General features: G+C 38.5%; 1 protein-coding gene and 2 long non-coding RNA genes across 5 annotated transcripts; 2 read left to right on the plus strand and 1 right to left on the minus strand.

Moving 5' to 3' along the window:
- Positions 1 to 242: 242 nt before the first annotated feature.
- LOC136253245 (uncharacterized) lies at positions 243 to 1,094 on the plus strand. Of its 2 annotated transcripts, none has more exons than XM_066045880.1 (6): positions 243 to 374; positions 427 to 530; positions 580 to 627; positions 680 to 730; positions 779 to 863; positions 918 to 1,094. In XM_066045880.1, exons 1-5 carry the CDS (start codon positions 323 to 325, stop codon positions 842 to 844), a joined length of 321 nt encoding a protein of 106 aa, XP_065901952.1. In that variant the 5' UTR covers positions 243 to 322; the 3' UTR covers positions 845 to 863; positions 918 to 1,094. The 2 variants fall into 2 exon arrangements, 1 of the variants encoding a protein (XP_065901952.1); XR_010700030.1 differs by having other exon boundaries at positions 252 to 379.
- A 1,379-nt stretch (positions 1,095 to 2,473) lies between these two features.
- Positions 2,474 to 16,338, plus strand: LOC136253464 (uncharacterized). Of its 2 annotated transcripts, XR_010700148.1 has the most exons (7): positions 2,474 to 2,548; positions 10,823 to 10,978; positions 11,311 to 11,509; positions 14,038 to 14,098; positions 15,780 to 15,859; positions 16,145 to 16,247; positions 16,294 to 16,338. It is a non-coding gene; the product is annotated as an uncharacterized lncRNA (long non-coding RNA). The 2 variants fall into 2 exon arrangements; XR_010700147.1 differs by lacking the exon at positions 14,038 to 14,098.
- LOC136253465 (uncharacterized) lies at positions 4,989 to 10,948 on the minus strand. Its single transcript, XR_010700149.1, has 4 exons — positions 10,760 to 10,948; positions 8,857 to 9,057; positions 5,172 to 5,259; positions 4,989 to 5,092 (listed from the first exon to the last, which is right to left on the minus strand). It is a non-coding gene; the product is annotated as an uncharacterized lncRNA (long non-coding RNA).
- Positions 16,339 to 17,430: the final 1,092 nt, after the last annotated feature.

Below are 17,430 nucleotides of genomic sequence, written 5' to 3' on the forward strand. Positions count from 1 at the left end.
ACGTTCACTATCTCGTTCATTCTTTCTTCAGGCACGTTTGAGCTCATATCTGAGTCGTCTCGTGTGACACGCCGGGTTTATTAAACTGGCTCCAACGGTAGTCACCACTGCTCGTGAGGGTTTAGGCGCCTTATCGTGACACAGCAGAAATAGTTCAAGACTCAGGGAAAGAGAATAAAATTCGGTGGACTCAGCCATATCACTGACTAGTACGTACAGTATTCAGCCCACTCACCGCTAGCTACTAGTATTCAGTATGTAAGAAGTTGAAGACTTGAGGGAGGAGAAGAAAGCCACCTAGCTTAAACATGGCGTACATATCATGTCCGTCTGCTTTCAGTTGACGTTAGCAGCCAGACACAATGATATTGCTGGTAAGGTCAGTAGCCTGTATCATTGTCAGTGTCTTTACATAATTACATGCAGATTCACTGGAATTAACTAGTAAGATATATCGTCTGCAGTTAACAAGAATCTTTATGATACAATGTACATTGTGTGTCTTCGGCTTCATCAACTTTCCAAGACCTGTAAGGAGATAATGTTTATAGTTATGTAAGCACATATTTACTTTTTTAGCACGGATGTCTCAATGTCACTGAGAACATAGAATTTAAACAACATCCAGTAAGTGTGCTAACATACAGTGACTGCATCAATTTGTAAACATATCTTACAGGTGCCACAAGAAATCAGTGAACAAGTAGACAAACAAAATGATGAACTCCAGGTAGCAAAAATGTGCTGTTTTGCATGATAGCAACTGTGGTTATTTTAGTTTACACTACCAATGCTGCTGGTCTGGCAGAATTATTTTTACAACTTTGTTGGCAACTGCGTGTGATGTACCTTCAGCCATACAGGTAACAAGTGTGTGATTGTTGAATATTTCTTTACTATACTGCTATTTACTACAGCTGATAACATGTCATGTGATAGGCAGTAACTCCAGTGAAGTGTCGTTTGCTGATGATGAAATGAAGCCTTGCTACTGATCTCTTGAGTGACTTTCCAATATTATAAAGCTGGATATTGTAAACATTTTGTTACAGTTTTGCTGTATGTCTTTAACATCATTTGAGATTTTATACGGAGTCATTTGTAGAATTTCATGGAGTAAAGGAAACACCTTGCATGCTTATGTGAACTCTCCTACAGTAACTAAAACTCCCTACAATAGATTTTTCAAAGGGTTCCTGTTACTCCTTTGCAGGGTGTTAGTTACTCTCCACAAAAATATAGGGGTGTTAAATCCTCCCTACACTGGGAACTCCCCTAGGGGAGTAACAGTTACTCCTTATTTAACAGTATAAGCTTTATTAGCCGATCAGAACGCCAGTACTAGTTGCTGATATGCCATATACAGTGGCGCCATATAGCTAGCATGCTTAGCCAGCTACTGATTTAGTCATGCCATACTGTATATTGACTAGTTAATGTAGTAATAAATGAAAAAGAACATTGCTGCAAACCGGTCCAAAGAGGAAACGCTCAGTCCTCTCTTGCCAGGAAATCTGTGCTGTAAGTGAAGACTAAGTCTTTTGTGCATGGGTCCATCTTTTCTATTTTCTCCCTTATAAATGCTTCCATTTCATCTAGCAAACATTTCCCAAACATTATTGCAAGCTTATTACTATTATGAACTGTAGATCCTGCATGGTGTAGATAACTTATATATACTGGAGCAAGCAATAAACTCTTGATACCTCAACACCTTAACAACACAGCTCGACATTCTTATTTCCATCGGTTACCATCTTTGTGGAATGCCATGCCGATAATGGATATAAACACATCATATTCTACTCTCAAATCTAAGCTTATATCATTCTTATGGAACCACTTTCTAACGAATTTTGACGAGAGCAACAACTGTACCTTTCACTTCCTTTGTCCTTGCAGAACCTGTCATCAATCCAGACCTCCAGTCACAAACTTCAAACATTTATAATTAATCAACATAACATTGTATAATTGTAGATAATTTTGTATTTAGGCAGGCTGATGGTGCAAGTTACCATCAGACCTTTGGTGTCACTTTTCACCATAAAGCATTAAAATAAATAAATACTAGATAAGCGGTTAGATAGCTACCTAGTTAGCTAACCCTCAAACCCGCCGCATAATCCAGAAAACTGGATTTACACTTAATAAATACGCATGGTTTGCACAAAGCACTGTAACTTTCGAAGCGTCCATTCTATGGTTATGCAATTTATGTCATTTTACTCGTGATGTAGCAAGGATCAAAATGATAGCTACCTAGAGTTTTACCCTAACGCTAAATGGTGAAGTCAAAACCAGCCGTGAAAATAACTTTTCGGTAACTGGTAAGGAAACACGAAAAACCTTTACATACCTTTATAAAATGGTCGATAACTCGATGGTAGCTGATCCTATCGCTTTGCAACAGCTTTCATTCAACTCTTCGTGAAATTCTGCATCAAGCCATATATGACTCACGTGAGTAAACCCACAATCGAAATTAAACACGGGCAAAAATTTAGAAACACGGAGATGTGATTTGTCGTTCACCGCTTCATATCAAGTAAGCCACTGTAGTTACAGTGTTCGTTTAACCTTCTCCAAGTAGCCTAGTAAACACACTTTTAATCTATGTGTATTTGTAGGCTGTAAGAATTAAGTTACCCCACCTAATGTCGCCACGTATGCCCATATTGTGTAAACACGCATTTCCAAAAAGTTTTCTGCGGGTTTAAGGGTTTTAATTGTGGTGACAACTGAATTCATACAAGTAACTAATGTGTCAATTTCTTGCCTACCTTTATGCAGGGCTGGAGGAGGGAAAATTGAGTTGGTCAGGTCATTGACTATAATGTTGAAATGCTACTATATACATGCCAATGAGAGGAGCTGTTGCACAGTGTGCGAAGCACACTCTGTGAAGTGCGAAGCACAAGCATTCTAGGGGGGTCTGGGGGCATGCCCCCACAGGAAATTTTTGAAAATTAGACACTCAGATACGCAATTTTAGTGATATTTCACTGCTAGCTAGCTATATAAATATGCTCAAGCCTATCTGTTGTTCTGCAGACTTTCTATACTATGTATAATTGCAGACCTGACATACAGGGGACACAGCATGAAACTTGCTGTATGGTTCATTTAGTTATAGCTAGCAATTAGAAGTTCAAGGTGAGTCTGGGGGTGCAACCCCCAGGAGCTGCAGAATTTTTGCAATTTAAAGGCTTGAAAATGCCTTAAAATTTATTGATGCTAAATTTTTAAGTAAAATTAGCTAGCAACTTGCAACTTTCCCCCCAAATTTTACAGGGAACCCATGCAGTATGGCCCCCTTTAGCTAGGATATAATTACTATACACAGCTACAATAAAAAGCTACACAGCTACAAAAATACTATACTGGTTTGTATGAAGTGAACGGATCACCACGTAAATATACTGGTGGACAGTCATGAGACCAATCAGTATTCGAAAATGGTGCGATGTGGGTGAGACTGAGAGTTTGCTCAGTATCTCGACAGGACGAGTGGGTAGTTGAAGAGGAGTGATTTCTACTCAACATCTCATCCAGATGGCCACCATGTAATGTATGGGTGTACAGCTTTTTGCCGCGGAATGAGTCATCTGGTTTGTCTCTGCCAGCCCTTCGCCCAGTAAAAGAAGCTAAGAGAAACAAGCCAAGGAATGCTAATGATTATTTTATGAAGATTGAATTGTGATATAAGTGTGCTGGTTTAGAATCAAAGAAGGCACCTGCCTTTCACATGATAAATGCCAACTGTCAGTACACGTGATACTGTATGTAGAACCCACAATCATTTCTGTACAAAACGATACGAATGCTATGCTGTACTGTAAGGTAATTGGAGGTACTATACGTGTAGTCCTGTGCTTTAGTTAGGCTGAGAAACTAAGCAACTATTCGTGTCATGCATCTTCAATAACATCTGTAAAACGTACGTAGCTACATGTAGATGTGATCGTCCAAAGATTGCATGAGAGTAATGTAGTTCGAGCTGGTCAGCTAGTTGGTTCAACTCCAGATTATTGGTCCGGCTCAGGCCTGACCAACCGGACCGTCTCCTCCGGCCTTGTTATGTGTGCTAGCTAAATGTTGTTGGTAGCAATATAAGATAGTACATAGTGCTGTACAGCCTTAATAAATAAATGAAATATAAATAAATGCAACCTTCCCTTCAGTGCTATTCATAAATGTTAAAAGCATTAGCTAGCTAGTTAACAAAAGCAACTTGGTAGTGGGCAAACATTAGCTAGTTAACAAAAGCAACTTGGTAGTGGGCTTAAAAATCGAAGAGGGTACAAGGAGTACCCACTTCCTCAGCCATGTCCTTAAAGTGATATTAAAAATATCAAGATACTGTATTAGAACAATCTAAATTGTAATAAAACAGTCATCTCTTACCATCATGCAATTAGCTTATCCCCTTTATCACCCTAAATGTTCCCATTACATGCATGGTAAACAAAGTTGTGAGTATTTATTATGCAATAGATATATAAGCATAAGCATAATATTATGTCAAAACTGTTCAGAATACATCACCAACCAAATGCAACAAGATGCTATAGTTATGCATAAGAATTACTGAACATAAGAATTTAGAGTTATCAGCATCTGGGGTTGTCCCTAAATCTGCTTAGTGCTTAAGCTAGGCAAACTTGATCATTTTTTTAATCCGCAAAATATGGAATTTGGATTTTGGGAGGTCAATTTTGTTATTCATTTTGAAAGAAAATCAAACCACAGCAGTAACAATCTATCTGTAACTGTAAATTAAAGGTTAACTAATGCCTTCTTAAAAGTAATATTCGCACTATACTCTTTTACTGAGCTGCTAGGGACATTTCTTGTGCTGTAAAGTGAAAGCCCGCATCTGAGCACGATACATGGGCACAAGACTAATATCAGCATTTGAGGAGGCCAGGTAAAAGTGATGTGCATGGGTCAGGATGATAAAACAATTAAACAAGTTTGTCTGGCGGCATTATGCTATAAATTCAAAGCCATATCTCCACCCATATTATTAGACTCATCAAGTGATGATATACTCTCATTATTGGTGATAAACCTTGAATCCAACATGGGTCTACAGATTGCAAACAAAAAAAGAAAATAAGTTAAATTAAATTAAACATTATTTTTCTTAATCAGTCATCATCGTTCACCTTCTCTTTTTCTCTTTGTGTAAATTTTTTTAACACATTGTCCATCAGTGATGATCTATGTTAACATCATTATGAAATGGTTGTATATCTACAGCGAAAGATAGACAACACATAAAACTTTCATCTGTCTTTCAGTTAACCACCGCAAAATCTGACTGACCTCAAATATGCAGTTACACATATAAACACACAAAATCATCATCACTACTCGTATGAAATGATGTGTGCATGCAGAATAAGCCAATCTTATGTCTAGTGAAAAAAAACTTAACCATATGTAAAGTCTGTAATGTGAAAGCTATAACCTTTGACTGTACCAGTCTTAACAGGTTCATTAGCAACTGTACTGCAGCCCCATAGGAAATCCCAAATTATAGAATTCTTAATTTCACAATTCAGGATTGGAGATTATAACTAGGTTAGTGTTTAGGAAAGATCTGACCGTTGCATTGTTTACTTTCATTCCATTGTTTAGGTTAACTGACAGTTACAAGGGCTCTATAATTTGGGGTTTCCTATAGGGCTGCAGTACAGTTGCTAATGAATCTGTTAACAATGGTGCAGTCAAAGGTTAGCTTTGACATTATGGGCTTTACCATGTGGATTTTTTCTTTTGTCATCTTTCTGGTCAGCAAATATATAATTATACCAATATCAAATGGCTTAGATCAGCAGCCTGTACTAACACACTCACAAGTACACTATATGTAAGAACCAGGGGAATGACACTTCAGGCTGCTGTTATCAATGTTGTCTTAGGTCGCCGACTGGCTACCTGAAAATGGACTAGAGCATTGGCCTAGTAATCAAAAGGTTTCAGTTTCAATGCTGGGTAAGGCCCAATTATTTTGGTGATGTTTTTGTTTCCTTGAGAAAGAATCTTTACTCACATTGCTCCAGTATACCCAGCTGTTAAATAGGAGCATTGTGATCTGGTGTCAACTGGACAAGCAGCAGCTGTAGCATCAATGGGTACCTGGTGTTTACTGGGGAAGCAAATGCCAACTGTCCATGTCTCACATAACAGGTGAAGGCTCAGGTGGGACTTTGTGTGCTCACACCCTCACCTGTGAGGCATGGTACAGCTTTCTGCAGGTTACTAGTCATACCCCAGGAAGATTTTCCAGCACCGTCTCTAGTACCTGAGTAGCACACAGGTATCCCATTGCTAGTCACTGGGTAGGCATGATTGTGGCAACATGGCAGCCAAAGGCTTTGCTATTTTTATTTATTTTTTTGATTTGTGTGTGTGTGTGTGTTTTATACAATATCAAAGCTACCAAAGACATGGATATGCATGGGTATTTCATGAATTTCTAAACCAACAGTGTAAATGGGCCATGAAAATTTTACTTACCCTGTAGAACGGAATTTTCATGGGTTTTATATAAACATTTTTTTCATGGGCATTTCATGGCAATTACCATGGGCCATGCCATGAAACTGTCATGATTTCCATTGCACATTTCCGTGGGTCATTTAGAAATTCATGGAATAACCATGCTTATTCCATGGCCAGTTTCTCTGGTAGTGAAAATGGTTTGACAGCAGACAATTAAGCTATAGCTACTTTACAGGTCTGTTCATAATTTTATGATGCAGCTTGAAATGCACACTGCTGGACATGGGCATATTATCTTTTAGGTGGTAGCTGTCCATTTTCAGGTAGCCAGTAGGTGAGCTCAGTTAGCTCAGTGACATTGATAAGAGCAGCCTGAAGTGTCATTACAAAATTAAGGCATGATTCCCCTGATTTTTACATATAGTGTACTTGTGAGTGTGTTAGTGCAAGCTGATCTAAGCCATTTGATGTTGGTATAATTATACATTTGCTGACCAGAAAGATGACAAAAGAAAAACCCACATGGTAAAGCCCATAATGTCAAAGCTAACCTTTGACTGCACCAGTGTTAACAGACTCATTAGCAACTGTACTGCAGCCCTATAGGAAATCCCAAATTATAGAGCCCTTGTAACTGTCAGTTAACCTAAACAATGGAATGAAAGATAATAACAGAGTGCTTTATATTCTTTAATTAAACGCTGACTTGCCTAGTTATCATCTCCAGCCCAGAATTGTAAAGGGATATTTTTTTGTTAGGCAACGCATAATACCCCAACAACAGCAAATAGCTTGTCACCTGCACACACACACACACACACACACACACACACACACACACACACACACACACACACACACACACACACACACACACACACACACACACAAACAATATGTAGCTAAGCACCACAGGAATTGTGCCTTGGTTAGTGATGACAGTAGGCTGCGTGTGTGTAGGTCATCTGGCTACCTGAAAATGGCCACCTATTAAACCTACACCCACTAAAGTACCAGTGTGCATTTCAGGCTGCTGGATAAATATGAGTGTACTTGTTAGACTATCTACACTCAACTTCCAGTAGCTATTACTTAATTCTCTGCTTACCAGAGAACTTGGCCATGAAATATGCACGGTTATTTTCTTGACAATTTTCATGGCACAGCCCATGAAAATTACTATGAAATACACATGAAAGAGATGGTTAAATAAGACCCATGAAATTTCCATGGTATTGGTGATAATTAACATTTTCATGGCACATTTACACTGATCATTTAGAAATTCATGGAATAACCATGCATAGCAATGTTTCTAGTAGTGATTATAGTGTGCACACACACACACACACACACATACACACACACATACTCAAGCGTGTCCGACCCTACAAAGGCCACTTAATTTAGGAGATGATTGCTGAGCCCACAAACACCCACAACTGAGCCCACAAACATTCAATATTCATCTTCTGAGTGTTTTCAAAGCCAGATCTTGTAGCTTAATGTTTAGGGTACAGTTCCATGCAGGTTGGGGTTGCTTCACTACCATGTACTGCAAGGCGCAATGCAAACAGTAGTATAGATTTCCACACATGCCATTATCTTTGTAAGTGTATTCAGTGTGCCTTGCAGTACACTGTATTTGCAGACCTAGTCTCTTAGTGCCCAAGATGCACACTGGAATGTAATCAGTGACCTCACACCAACATATACTTATTATCGATTGTAAATATGTGAAGAATACTAAGAAGGTGAAAAGCCTGTGAAAGACTTAAAAGCCTGTAAAGCATCTTGTTCTTCAACTTAATGCCTATTATCATCTTGTTCTTCAGCATCTTGTTCTTCAACATCTTTTTCTTTAACTTAACACTTCTCTTGTGCCAGAAAGCAAATTCTACTCTGGTACAGCTGCTGGACCACAGTGGGTTGTTGGCATATGGAAGTCACTGGCTATATTCTAGTTCTCGGACAATCAATTTAAGAACTCTGGAACAATGTATTTCATTGTAAACAAGTGACAAACACATAGAATTATTCATACTGATTGGCATCAATATTATCATCTATTTGGCATTAAGCAATTTGATCAGTGGCACTCAAATTCGAGTGATGCCAGGTTTTTTTTTGCATTGAGTTTCCCCAGACCTTTTTTTCATAATAGGAACTCAATCGATATGCACTGTGAAGGTGAAAGGTGGTCTGGCCATGTGAGACTAAGTGATGTCACCATTTACATGCATAAGACAAACCTTAAAAATGAAAAACATTGTAATGGAACATGCCTGTCCAAATTTGCCTTCCAAATTCAGCATAGATATGACGGCATTAAGTTTTCATTACTTGCTGGGCTATTTCAAAGTTGTAGTGAGCTGTTAGGCTTCTTGACTTAGGAAGGGATTGCATGATGACAGGTGTTGGTCTGTATTCTTCTCCATCCGTGAATAATGCCTTTATTTTGGTTCTGCTGTCCTTGCATTGTTTCTTGTAATAGTCACACTCCTCCTTAACTATCTTGAGATGTCTTTCAGCAGTTTTGATGGCCTACACATAAAAATTTAACTTGACCTGTTATAGGTACAGTAGTTATCATTCTCAAATAAAAATATTGCACTTCCATGCTTAGGTCATGCATTTTGAAACATAATAGTACATTATTTGGAGCATGGGGACCTACCTTTAGAAACCAATAGTAAAAGAGTAGCCATTGTACCTACTAAATTAAAATTGTATAGAAACTCTAGGCATAAGCACTACCAGATTTTCTGCTGATATACACAATAGCCACACATAATATTCTAGCACACCCACTCTTTTCCCATGCTGCAAGAGGTATGATACACTTCCAATAGACAAGTTGTGATATCACCCTGTAGGAATGTGAGGTGTTGATAAGGTGGTAAAAATTTTGATCAGTTTTCATTCTTCTGCACTTTTCCAGTCAATACCTCAGTCCCATTGTGTTATACATCTCATCATGCATGCTTGCTTCATACACTATGACAGTAAATCTCTATGTCTAATGGCCATGCAATTTTACAAGCAATTAGAGTGTATTTATACTTGTATTGTACTCGTAGGCTATGATCTACATGTCAGTTGAAAAAGTGCCCCAACATCATTTAAGTTCTGCCCCCCCCTTCTTCCTGCCCATAATTTTGAAAGACCTGTTTTGCCTCCCCTGACATTATTTTCTAGAAAATTCCTGCCAATAGTTGTTTTGATAATTGATGGCTAATTGATTTATAAATTAATTGAAACTAAGAGCCCTAGTCAATACCAATGTATTGGAACAGATTGGTATCGGCAATACAAAGCTGTCGATACCACCAGAGGACACTCATCTCATGTACTGTATCTTCAACCATCCCTGACTACGTTTCCAGTAGGGAATGAGTTGGCTGGGCTAATAAAGTAGCAAATAATTATGTGTTTAACCTGCTACATTGGCTTCATGTGTATTCTAATAAATCAGAACTCATCAATTCTTTGTAAAAAATGCCAGTGCTACAATGTGTAAAGGCAAAGCACAGATGTTAATTTGTAGGAGTCTGACTTTTAAATGGTGATAAAGCTTGTCTAGGCTCAGTGTTTATTCGAAGATTAGTTTGTTTTGGGGTTGACTCAATCTGGAGTTATCCTCCCTTTCTGTGTAAAGATGAGATTCAAGTGATCACAAAGTTAAGTTCACAGCCAGTATAATTTTTTGAGATCAAGTTGAGCAACTTGCTGGCAATCATGTCATTGTATCTTCCAATTAAGTACTGATTGCTTCTGAAACTGTTAGGGGGTTATCCTGCCTAACAACCCTAGATTAAACGCTGTCTAGGCTTCAGTGCTTAATATTAGTATCAGTGTTGGTAAATTATTTGCTAAAAATATTGGTATCGGAAGTATCGGTAAAGGTGGTATTGGTACATCTCTAATTTTAATAAACAACAAAGTTAGTAAAAGTGTCGTATGGCTTCTTAAACTGAACAAACAATTTTGTTCTCAAACTAGGACTGCCACAAACCATATTAGGAATGCAAACAATATCCTTCAATCATGTGCAAGGGACTGACCTATACATGTTTGTGGTTAGTTGCCATTTAAGAAGGCATATCATACTTATGCTAATCTACAGTGATGAACAAACTAGGTACATTAATCTTTGGAATTGAGTTACATGAAGGCCAGCATGCATTGCAGTGCTCTGATCGATGTCACTTTCTGCCCCCATAGCAAGTGTATACTAACAGACTACCTGTGATTTTTCACCTTCACATCGATTCATTGATCTTGTATCATTGCACTATTTTGGTGACAGGTCCAGCACAGGTCAGACATTGGCTTCCCTATGATGATATGAGGCAGATGTGTCTTCCAGTATCTGCAAAATGTTGATAGACCGACTGATAACATGCCACTGACTATACACGATTCATCATAAAGGGTGTTCTGGAGTTAGAAAATTTAAAATGAAGTAAATCATCAACTCTACAGTGTTACCTTTTTGCTTATGCTTGATGGCAATATCTTAATATGTGACCGGGCCTGCGAAAACAGGGCATGTAGGCACAAACTACACCCCGTCACTCTACAAGCAATATCTCAGTACTGCAAAAGAATACTCATATTCTGTAACTTACATCATAAAGCCAATTAAATGCTGAACAAGAGCTGAAAATTGCATTGCCATAACATAATGGTACAAAGAGTTGTGGGTGACAAAGGTTCGAAAAAGTAGGCAAAAATCATGTGCCCACATGCCCTATTTTCTCAGGCCCGGTCACATATCGTCCTGCTTGTATCCAGGAATCCGTGCAGGAAGAAGGATGCCATTTTCTTCTGGGTAATTGCTGATAAAATGGACTATATGCTGGAAGACCTCATATGGAGTGACATTGGGTGGTAACTTCCCAGTACATGAATGCTGAAGCCATCAGATATTGGTGATGTAGTGATTTTTAATGCCAGCAGTCTCTCCTTGCTGATCCCGTGAAGAAATCTAAAGGTTTGCTGGCACACTTTACGGCCATTATGCATGTATGCTGTGTGTGCCCTTTGTCTTTCTTCAACTGTGTGTCCAGCATCTGTGATGTGCTCTCCGTTGTTGGTCAATGCCATCATAGCTCCAGTAAGTGCCATGTCAAGGTCCTTGTGACTCAAAAGATCAGCTTGGGCATGATGTGATATATAATAGTGCAGAGAAAAGAAGTTGCTAGAAGTGGGACTCTCAATAGTGTAAGGCCAAGCCAGTAGGTATAGCCCTGGAGAACTACAGAACTGTGAGTAATAGTGTGGTGCGATTTTAAAAATTCTGCCACAAAAAGGGAGATTGGTCCAAACCATAAGAACCCCCTGGCCATTCCCTTGATCATGTGATCATTTTTTAAAGCAGGTCTTATTTTTGTTACTTTGTTGAAAACTTTAACCTTGTTGCTTATACCAGGAACAGGGTGTGATGCTAGTAGTTCTTAACTTCTAAACCCTGATAGGGAAGTCACTCTATATTCACTACTGCTCAGTGATTTGTTGAATCATAATGATGCTGGTTTTTAGAGGAAGCCACAATGAGTTAAAGACCTTATTGCACCTATCAATATTAAGCCCCACTACCCCCTTCCCGGGTTTACACGGAGGATTAGTGGGGGGTTTGATCCAATTTGAACTTAAAATTAGTGGGGGATTTGATCCAATTTGAACTTAAAATTTGCCCCACTAGTGGGATATTTAACTGTTCAAAAATGTCAGGTTGTTGCTTCCCGCAAGAATAACCGGTTTTAAAAATACTTACGTGGGGATTTGACCACCTGTCGTGTCCCCATGGGAGGGGGGTTTGATATTCGGAAAAGTCAAATCCCTACCCCTCCCCCACTATTCCCGGGAGGGGGGAGGTGGAGGATAATATTGAAAAGTGCATAAACATTAACTCCTATGTTAATTATGAACACCTTATAATATTGTGTGTTCAAAATCACAATTTTATACGTTTGAACTATGCATGAAATTCAAAACTTGCATGTGTGTGAGATTGCACCTCAAACCATGTTGTTCATGCCAGAGGTATGACAGTTGAGTCTAACTAAAACTACACACGAATTTTTAAAAAAATGGATTTTAAAAAAGTAAACAAAATAGATAACTTAAAAGATGGCATTTTAATAAGGTAAATTGGGATCGCTTAAAAAAGCAACAAAAACAAGAAGGGATCGCTGAACAAAGTAACAAAACATGAAGGGATCGCTGGGGTTGCAAAGTAAGCCACAAATCCATAGTTTGACTTGGCAGAACAGAAAAATATTAAACAAAATGTTTTACTTATTGTGTTATGAGTTAATAACCATATAGCTACCAAGGTAGAGTAAAGTCAAAAGAGGATCACTTTTTTCAGCGATCCCTTCTTGTTTTGCTGCTTTTTCAAGCAATCCCTATCAGTGGTGTAGCCAGGAAAAATTTTTACCAAGGAAAAGTTTATACGTTGACCAAATTGAGGGTCTGCTTCTGACTCAACTGATTCACAAATACTTTTCAAGTATGGGTGGTACAGCATTTGCAGGTTGACTATCTGGTTGGATGGAGGAAACTGTTTCAGAAGACTCTGAACGTTTTTCTACATGTCATAAGCAATGCTCCAGCATAGTTAATGCTACAGTATACCATGCTTCAATCATAAGAGTAGTTTAATTACATGCAACACAACTTACTCCGGAGATATTTTGAGCAGTCAGGCCATCCATGGACTGTAATGGAGGTCATAGTCATGCACACTACTTTTTATTGATCTGATGTGATGTTTAAGTCAGAGACAATTCATGTGATGTTCAACTGCATGTGTTAAGCATGTCGAGCTAGGGAGTCTGGGGGAATGCTCCCCCTCAAGGAAAATTTTACTATGAAATGGAATGTGGAGCGAGCTTTTTTTTTTAATTGTGACAGCTAATGCATAATCAATTAGCTCAATGTAATGCCATGCAGTTCACTCATTGGAACTTTTAAAAAGTAATGTAAAGACAATTGACATAAATGTAAATAATCAAGCAGTGTAATGGGAATAGTGGCTATAATCTGTATTGAATGCTCTATTAGAGTATATTACGATGACTGCTCTATTAGAGTATCTCGATCTTTTACAAATTCAAACCACACAAAATAGAATCTATGGCTGTAGTACTTATCAGGGCTAGAGCCTATGGTACCTTGATGGTGCTGGACCACTTTTCAGCTACTGGGGTACAGCAATGCTGTCTAGTAACGTTTGAGTAGAAAATCCGGAGTGCCAAAACTCAGGCCTGCTCAGCCTGCTGTTAAGCATTTTTACCAAGGCAGCTGCTTCGGTTGCCTCAATGGTAGCTACGCCACTGCCTATTTACCTTTTTAAAATACCATTTTTTAATTTATCTAGTATAATGTGCATGTCAACTCCCTCTTTGTACACGCACAAGCACACACAAATACTCACGCATACAGCTTCTACACACACATACTGTATACACCCAACACAAAGTGTTACAGCTAGCAGCATCATTTGTTCATTTTCAGGAAGGATTGTCCTTGACCTGTTGAGAATACATTGCCATCAACTAAGGGATTAAGAGAAATTGTAAGTCTTTTGAAGACACTTTAAGGAACACGTTCGTGCTACAATATCCTATGCATGCTTATGCACACGACCATTACACATGCATGCAAACATGTGTCCTTGAAAGTAAGTAATGTTCAGCCGTGCACATATTAACTATGCAATGGAAACACTTTCTTACATAAATCATATACACTAGCCTTTAGCTGAATATCATGAACCACGATAGTGGGTTCATAATACTGTAGGTATCGTGGTGAAATTTTCAAAGATACTTAGATACTTATATGTGACTGAATTTGAGAAAACCATCGATCTACGCATAAGAATAGATTGTGAGATACATGGTTTTAAAGATTTTAATCGAGTATAGCTCGGGAAGGCCAAAAGCTATGAGTTTGAAATTTTCACCGTGAATGCAGCCGCCTATCACTACTGGACAATGATCCATGCTATTACCATGAAATTCCCATGAGCCTATGAACTACGCATGAAAGCTGCAGTTGGTTTTTTTTTTCATGGGTAATAAAATACCCATGAAATGCTGGAGTAAAATAATGTACCCACGAACAACCCATGAACGAGTGAGTTTTCATGGGTTTGTATTACCATGAAAATTTGTGAATCACAGCCATAAACCTGTTGAAAACCTATGAATAATATTCATTGGCTTTCCACAGGTTTTTCATAGGTGAGATTTCACAGGCTTTTCATGGGTTGTGCATACATGCAAACCCATGAAAACTCACTTGTTCATGGGTTGTTCGTGGGTACATTATTTTGCTCCGTGCATTTCATAGGTATTTCATTACCCGTGAAAAATACCAAGTACAACTTCCATGGGTATTTCATGAGGATCATGGGATTTCCATGGTAACAGCATGGATTTATTGTCCAGTAGTGTATGTTATTTAACACACTTTAGTCAGCAGTAGGCTAGTTATTGACATAACCATGATTTTGAGCAACTTTTTTCACCACGGTATCTATATCACACGTATATTACCTAGGGTGGTGGTGGCGGCAGTGGGAGGGCAATTGATATATGAGGAGAAAATGGCCGAGCAGGTTATATGGAGTGTCCAGCCTTATTATAGGGCCACCATTGCCACCAGCACCGCTCATTGCCACCAGCACCGCTCAAAGTGAAGGAAATACACTTAGAAAATGTCTGGACAGCTTCTCAAGACAGTCCACGTCTGTAGCTTCGTACTCCAGCTGCCCAGTGCCATTCCAAGGTGCCAGTGTGCTCCCAGTAGCTCACACACGTCCGTACAAATCCACTCGAGAAAAGCAGCCTTGGCAAAGTATTGGCTTGGCTGTGGTGTAAAAGTGTAGTGTATTGATGTGGCTATCCATTTATGGTGAAAGGTCAACTTCAAGGTTGTGTGCGTAGATCGACGTTTTTGTAAAATTTGGTCACATATACTTATAAAGATACTTAGATGCTGAGATACTTAACTTTTATGTTGGAGTGTTTTGGACTACAGTGGAACCTGTCTTAACAACCACCTGTATGGTAAGACCACCTCTCTAAAAAGGTCAACTTTAGATTTACCTACTGAATAAGGTATAAACTAATTCACCCATCTAGAGCATAGAAATGTTAGCCCGAGGGTGACCAGCTTAGACAGGTTCTACTGTATTTAGCCTTTGTGGAAGATTCCATTTTATATGTAAGCGCATTTGCTTTCTTTCTCAGGAGGAGCTACTGAGGCAGGTACAAACAGAGAGAGATGAGTTAACAGCCAGGCTTGATGCACTACCAGTAGGACACAGTAGGTAATATCTCAACAAGAAGATAGAACTGAACTTGTTGAGCATGATGACACTCAAGGGTAGTAGTAGCTCTTAACTAAATAATGGGACCTAAAAATCTGCTAGGAAATTCTGGAACACAAACACACATTTGTTAAAATTGTAATTCTCTCCCCTTGAAAAATAACCCTAGCTACCTTTATAAAGGTTGTTTTTCTTTCAGCCATTTCTGGTACTATCAATTTGGAATCCCTAGTACAGTGTTAAATATGTAAATTTGAAGTATATGTTGTACTATAATTCACACAGGAACGTTTCAGTCAGCTCATGACAGAGAAAGCTGATCTGTTAGATCATTTACAACAGTACGAACATGTTAATGTCCAACTGGCCAATGAGACAGAGACAATAGGTAAGTAATTTGTAGCAGTCATGTTTTAATGGTGTGCATGTTTTAGGAGAGTATATACTACTGTATCAAACCCAAGGAGAATCTTTAAAGAATAAATTTGAAAAGAAGGATCATTTTATCATCTAACTGATCCAGGATAAAAAAAACATTACAGGTACAAATGTTGTTCAGATGTCTGTACACAGTACACAGAGCCTCTTTATAAATATGATGATATTTTACTAACTACTGTTAGGGAGCAAGCTAGTTTTCCGCTTGCAAAAGTTCATCACAGCAGTTACGGTGGCAATACTATTCTCAACTACTTTAGTAATGTACTACAATCTAGCAAAAATCCCACTTCTCCAAGGCGTTGGTGAAATAATTCTTCTTCAATTACAACCTGATCAAAAGTTCTGGTATACAGCATGGCAACAATGTGACATACTGCAATTTGTGTCATTATTTTAGTACACTGGCATGCAAAACTCCTTCTGTGTATTGCAGACGATGTCATTTCTCCCTCGATAGATTACTACACCTATCTCTTTGGGAATTTGTTAACTTGCTCTAATAGTAGATACACTTCCCTAAAGTAATCAAAACATTCTAATTGAACAATCATTGTTTTTACATAATTTTGGAGTACTGCATTTTACTGGTTAACAGCAGCCACTATTATATCACTTGGTTACTATGCAAAAGTGGCTACAATATGAGCTTTTATGGCAGCAGCTCATGAGATTTTCAAACGACTGACCTTGTTTAACCATCCTATCTACTCAGCTCCTCTAAAAAATACTATATCCTGGCTTTTAACGGCTTTTTCTTCTCAAACATATTGCATCAGCATATTCAGATGCTACACATTGCTAGGCAGTACTTGTGTGACAATACTTCAAGGTTATGCAGTAGGAGGGGCAGGTTTCGACCAGTAAAATACGGTAGTTATGGATTCACTCTACTAAAGACTCGACTATCAGATTGCACTATCCACTTATTGCTATGATGTACACTGATTGTGTTTCGTATGAGCTGTGCATAGAATAACTCCATGAAGTGTGTATCCTGTGAAATAGTTGTGGTTGCAACCTGTTGGTGGAAACTTTTTTGATGAATATTATTTTGATAATCCTTGTTATTATTGCAAGTACCCCGCACATTTTAGAAACCTGCCCTGATGCCTTCAGATGAGATGGTACAG

This window comes from Dysidea avara, chromosome 4, assembly GCF_963678975.1.
Source record: "Dysidea avara chromosome 4, odDysAvar1.4, whole genome shotgun sequence".
NCBI classification, from domain to species: domain Eukaryota; kingdom Metazoa; phylum Porifera; class Demospongiae; order Dictyoceratida; family Dysideidae; genus Dysidea; species Dysidea avara.

Excerpts from the sequence above, each read along its gene's own strand:
- LOC136253245 (XM_066045880.1), top strand. The coding sequence starts at position 323 with ATGTCCGTCTGCTTTCAGTTGACGTTAGCAGCCAGACACAATGATATT. Across the intron at positions 375-426 it reads CAGACACAATGATATTGCTG|ATTCACTGGAATTAACTAGT; the intron begins GTAAGGTCAGTA and ends AATTACATGCAG. Across the intron at positions 628-679 it reads TAGAATTTAAACAACATCCA|GTGCCACAAGAAATCAGTGA; the intron begins GTAAGTGTGCTA and ends CATATCTTACAG.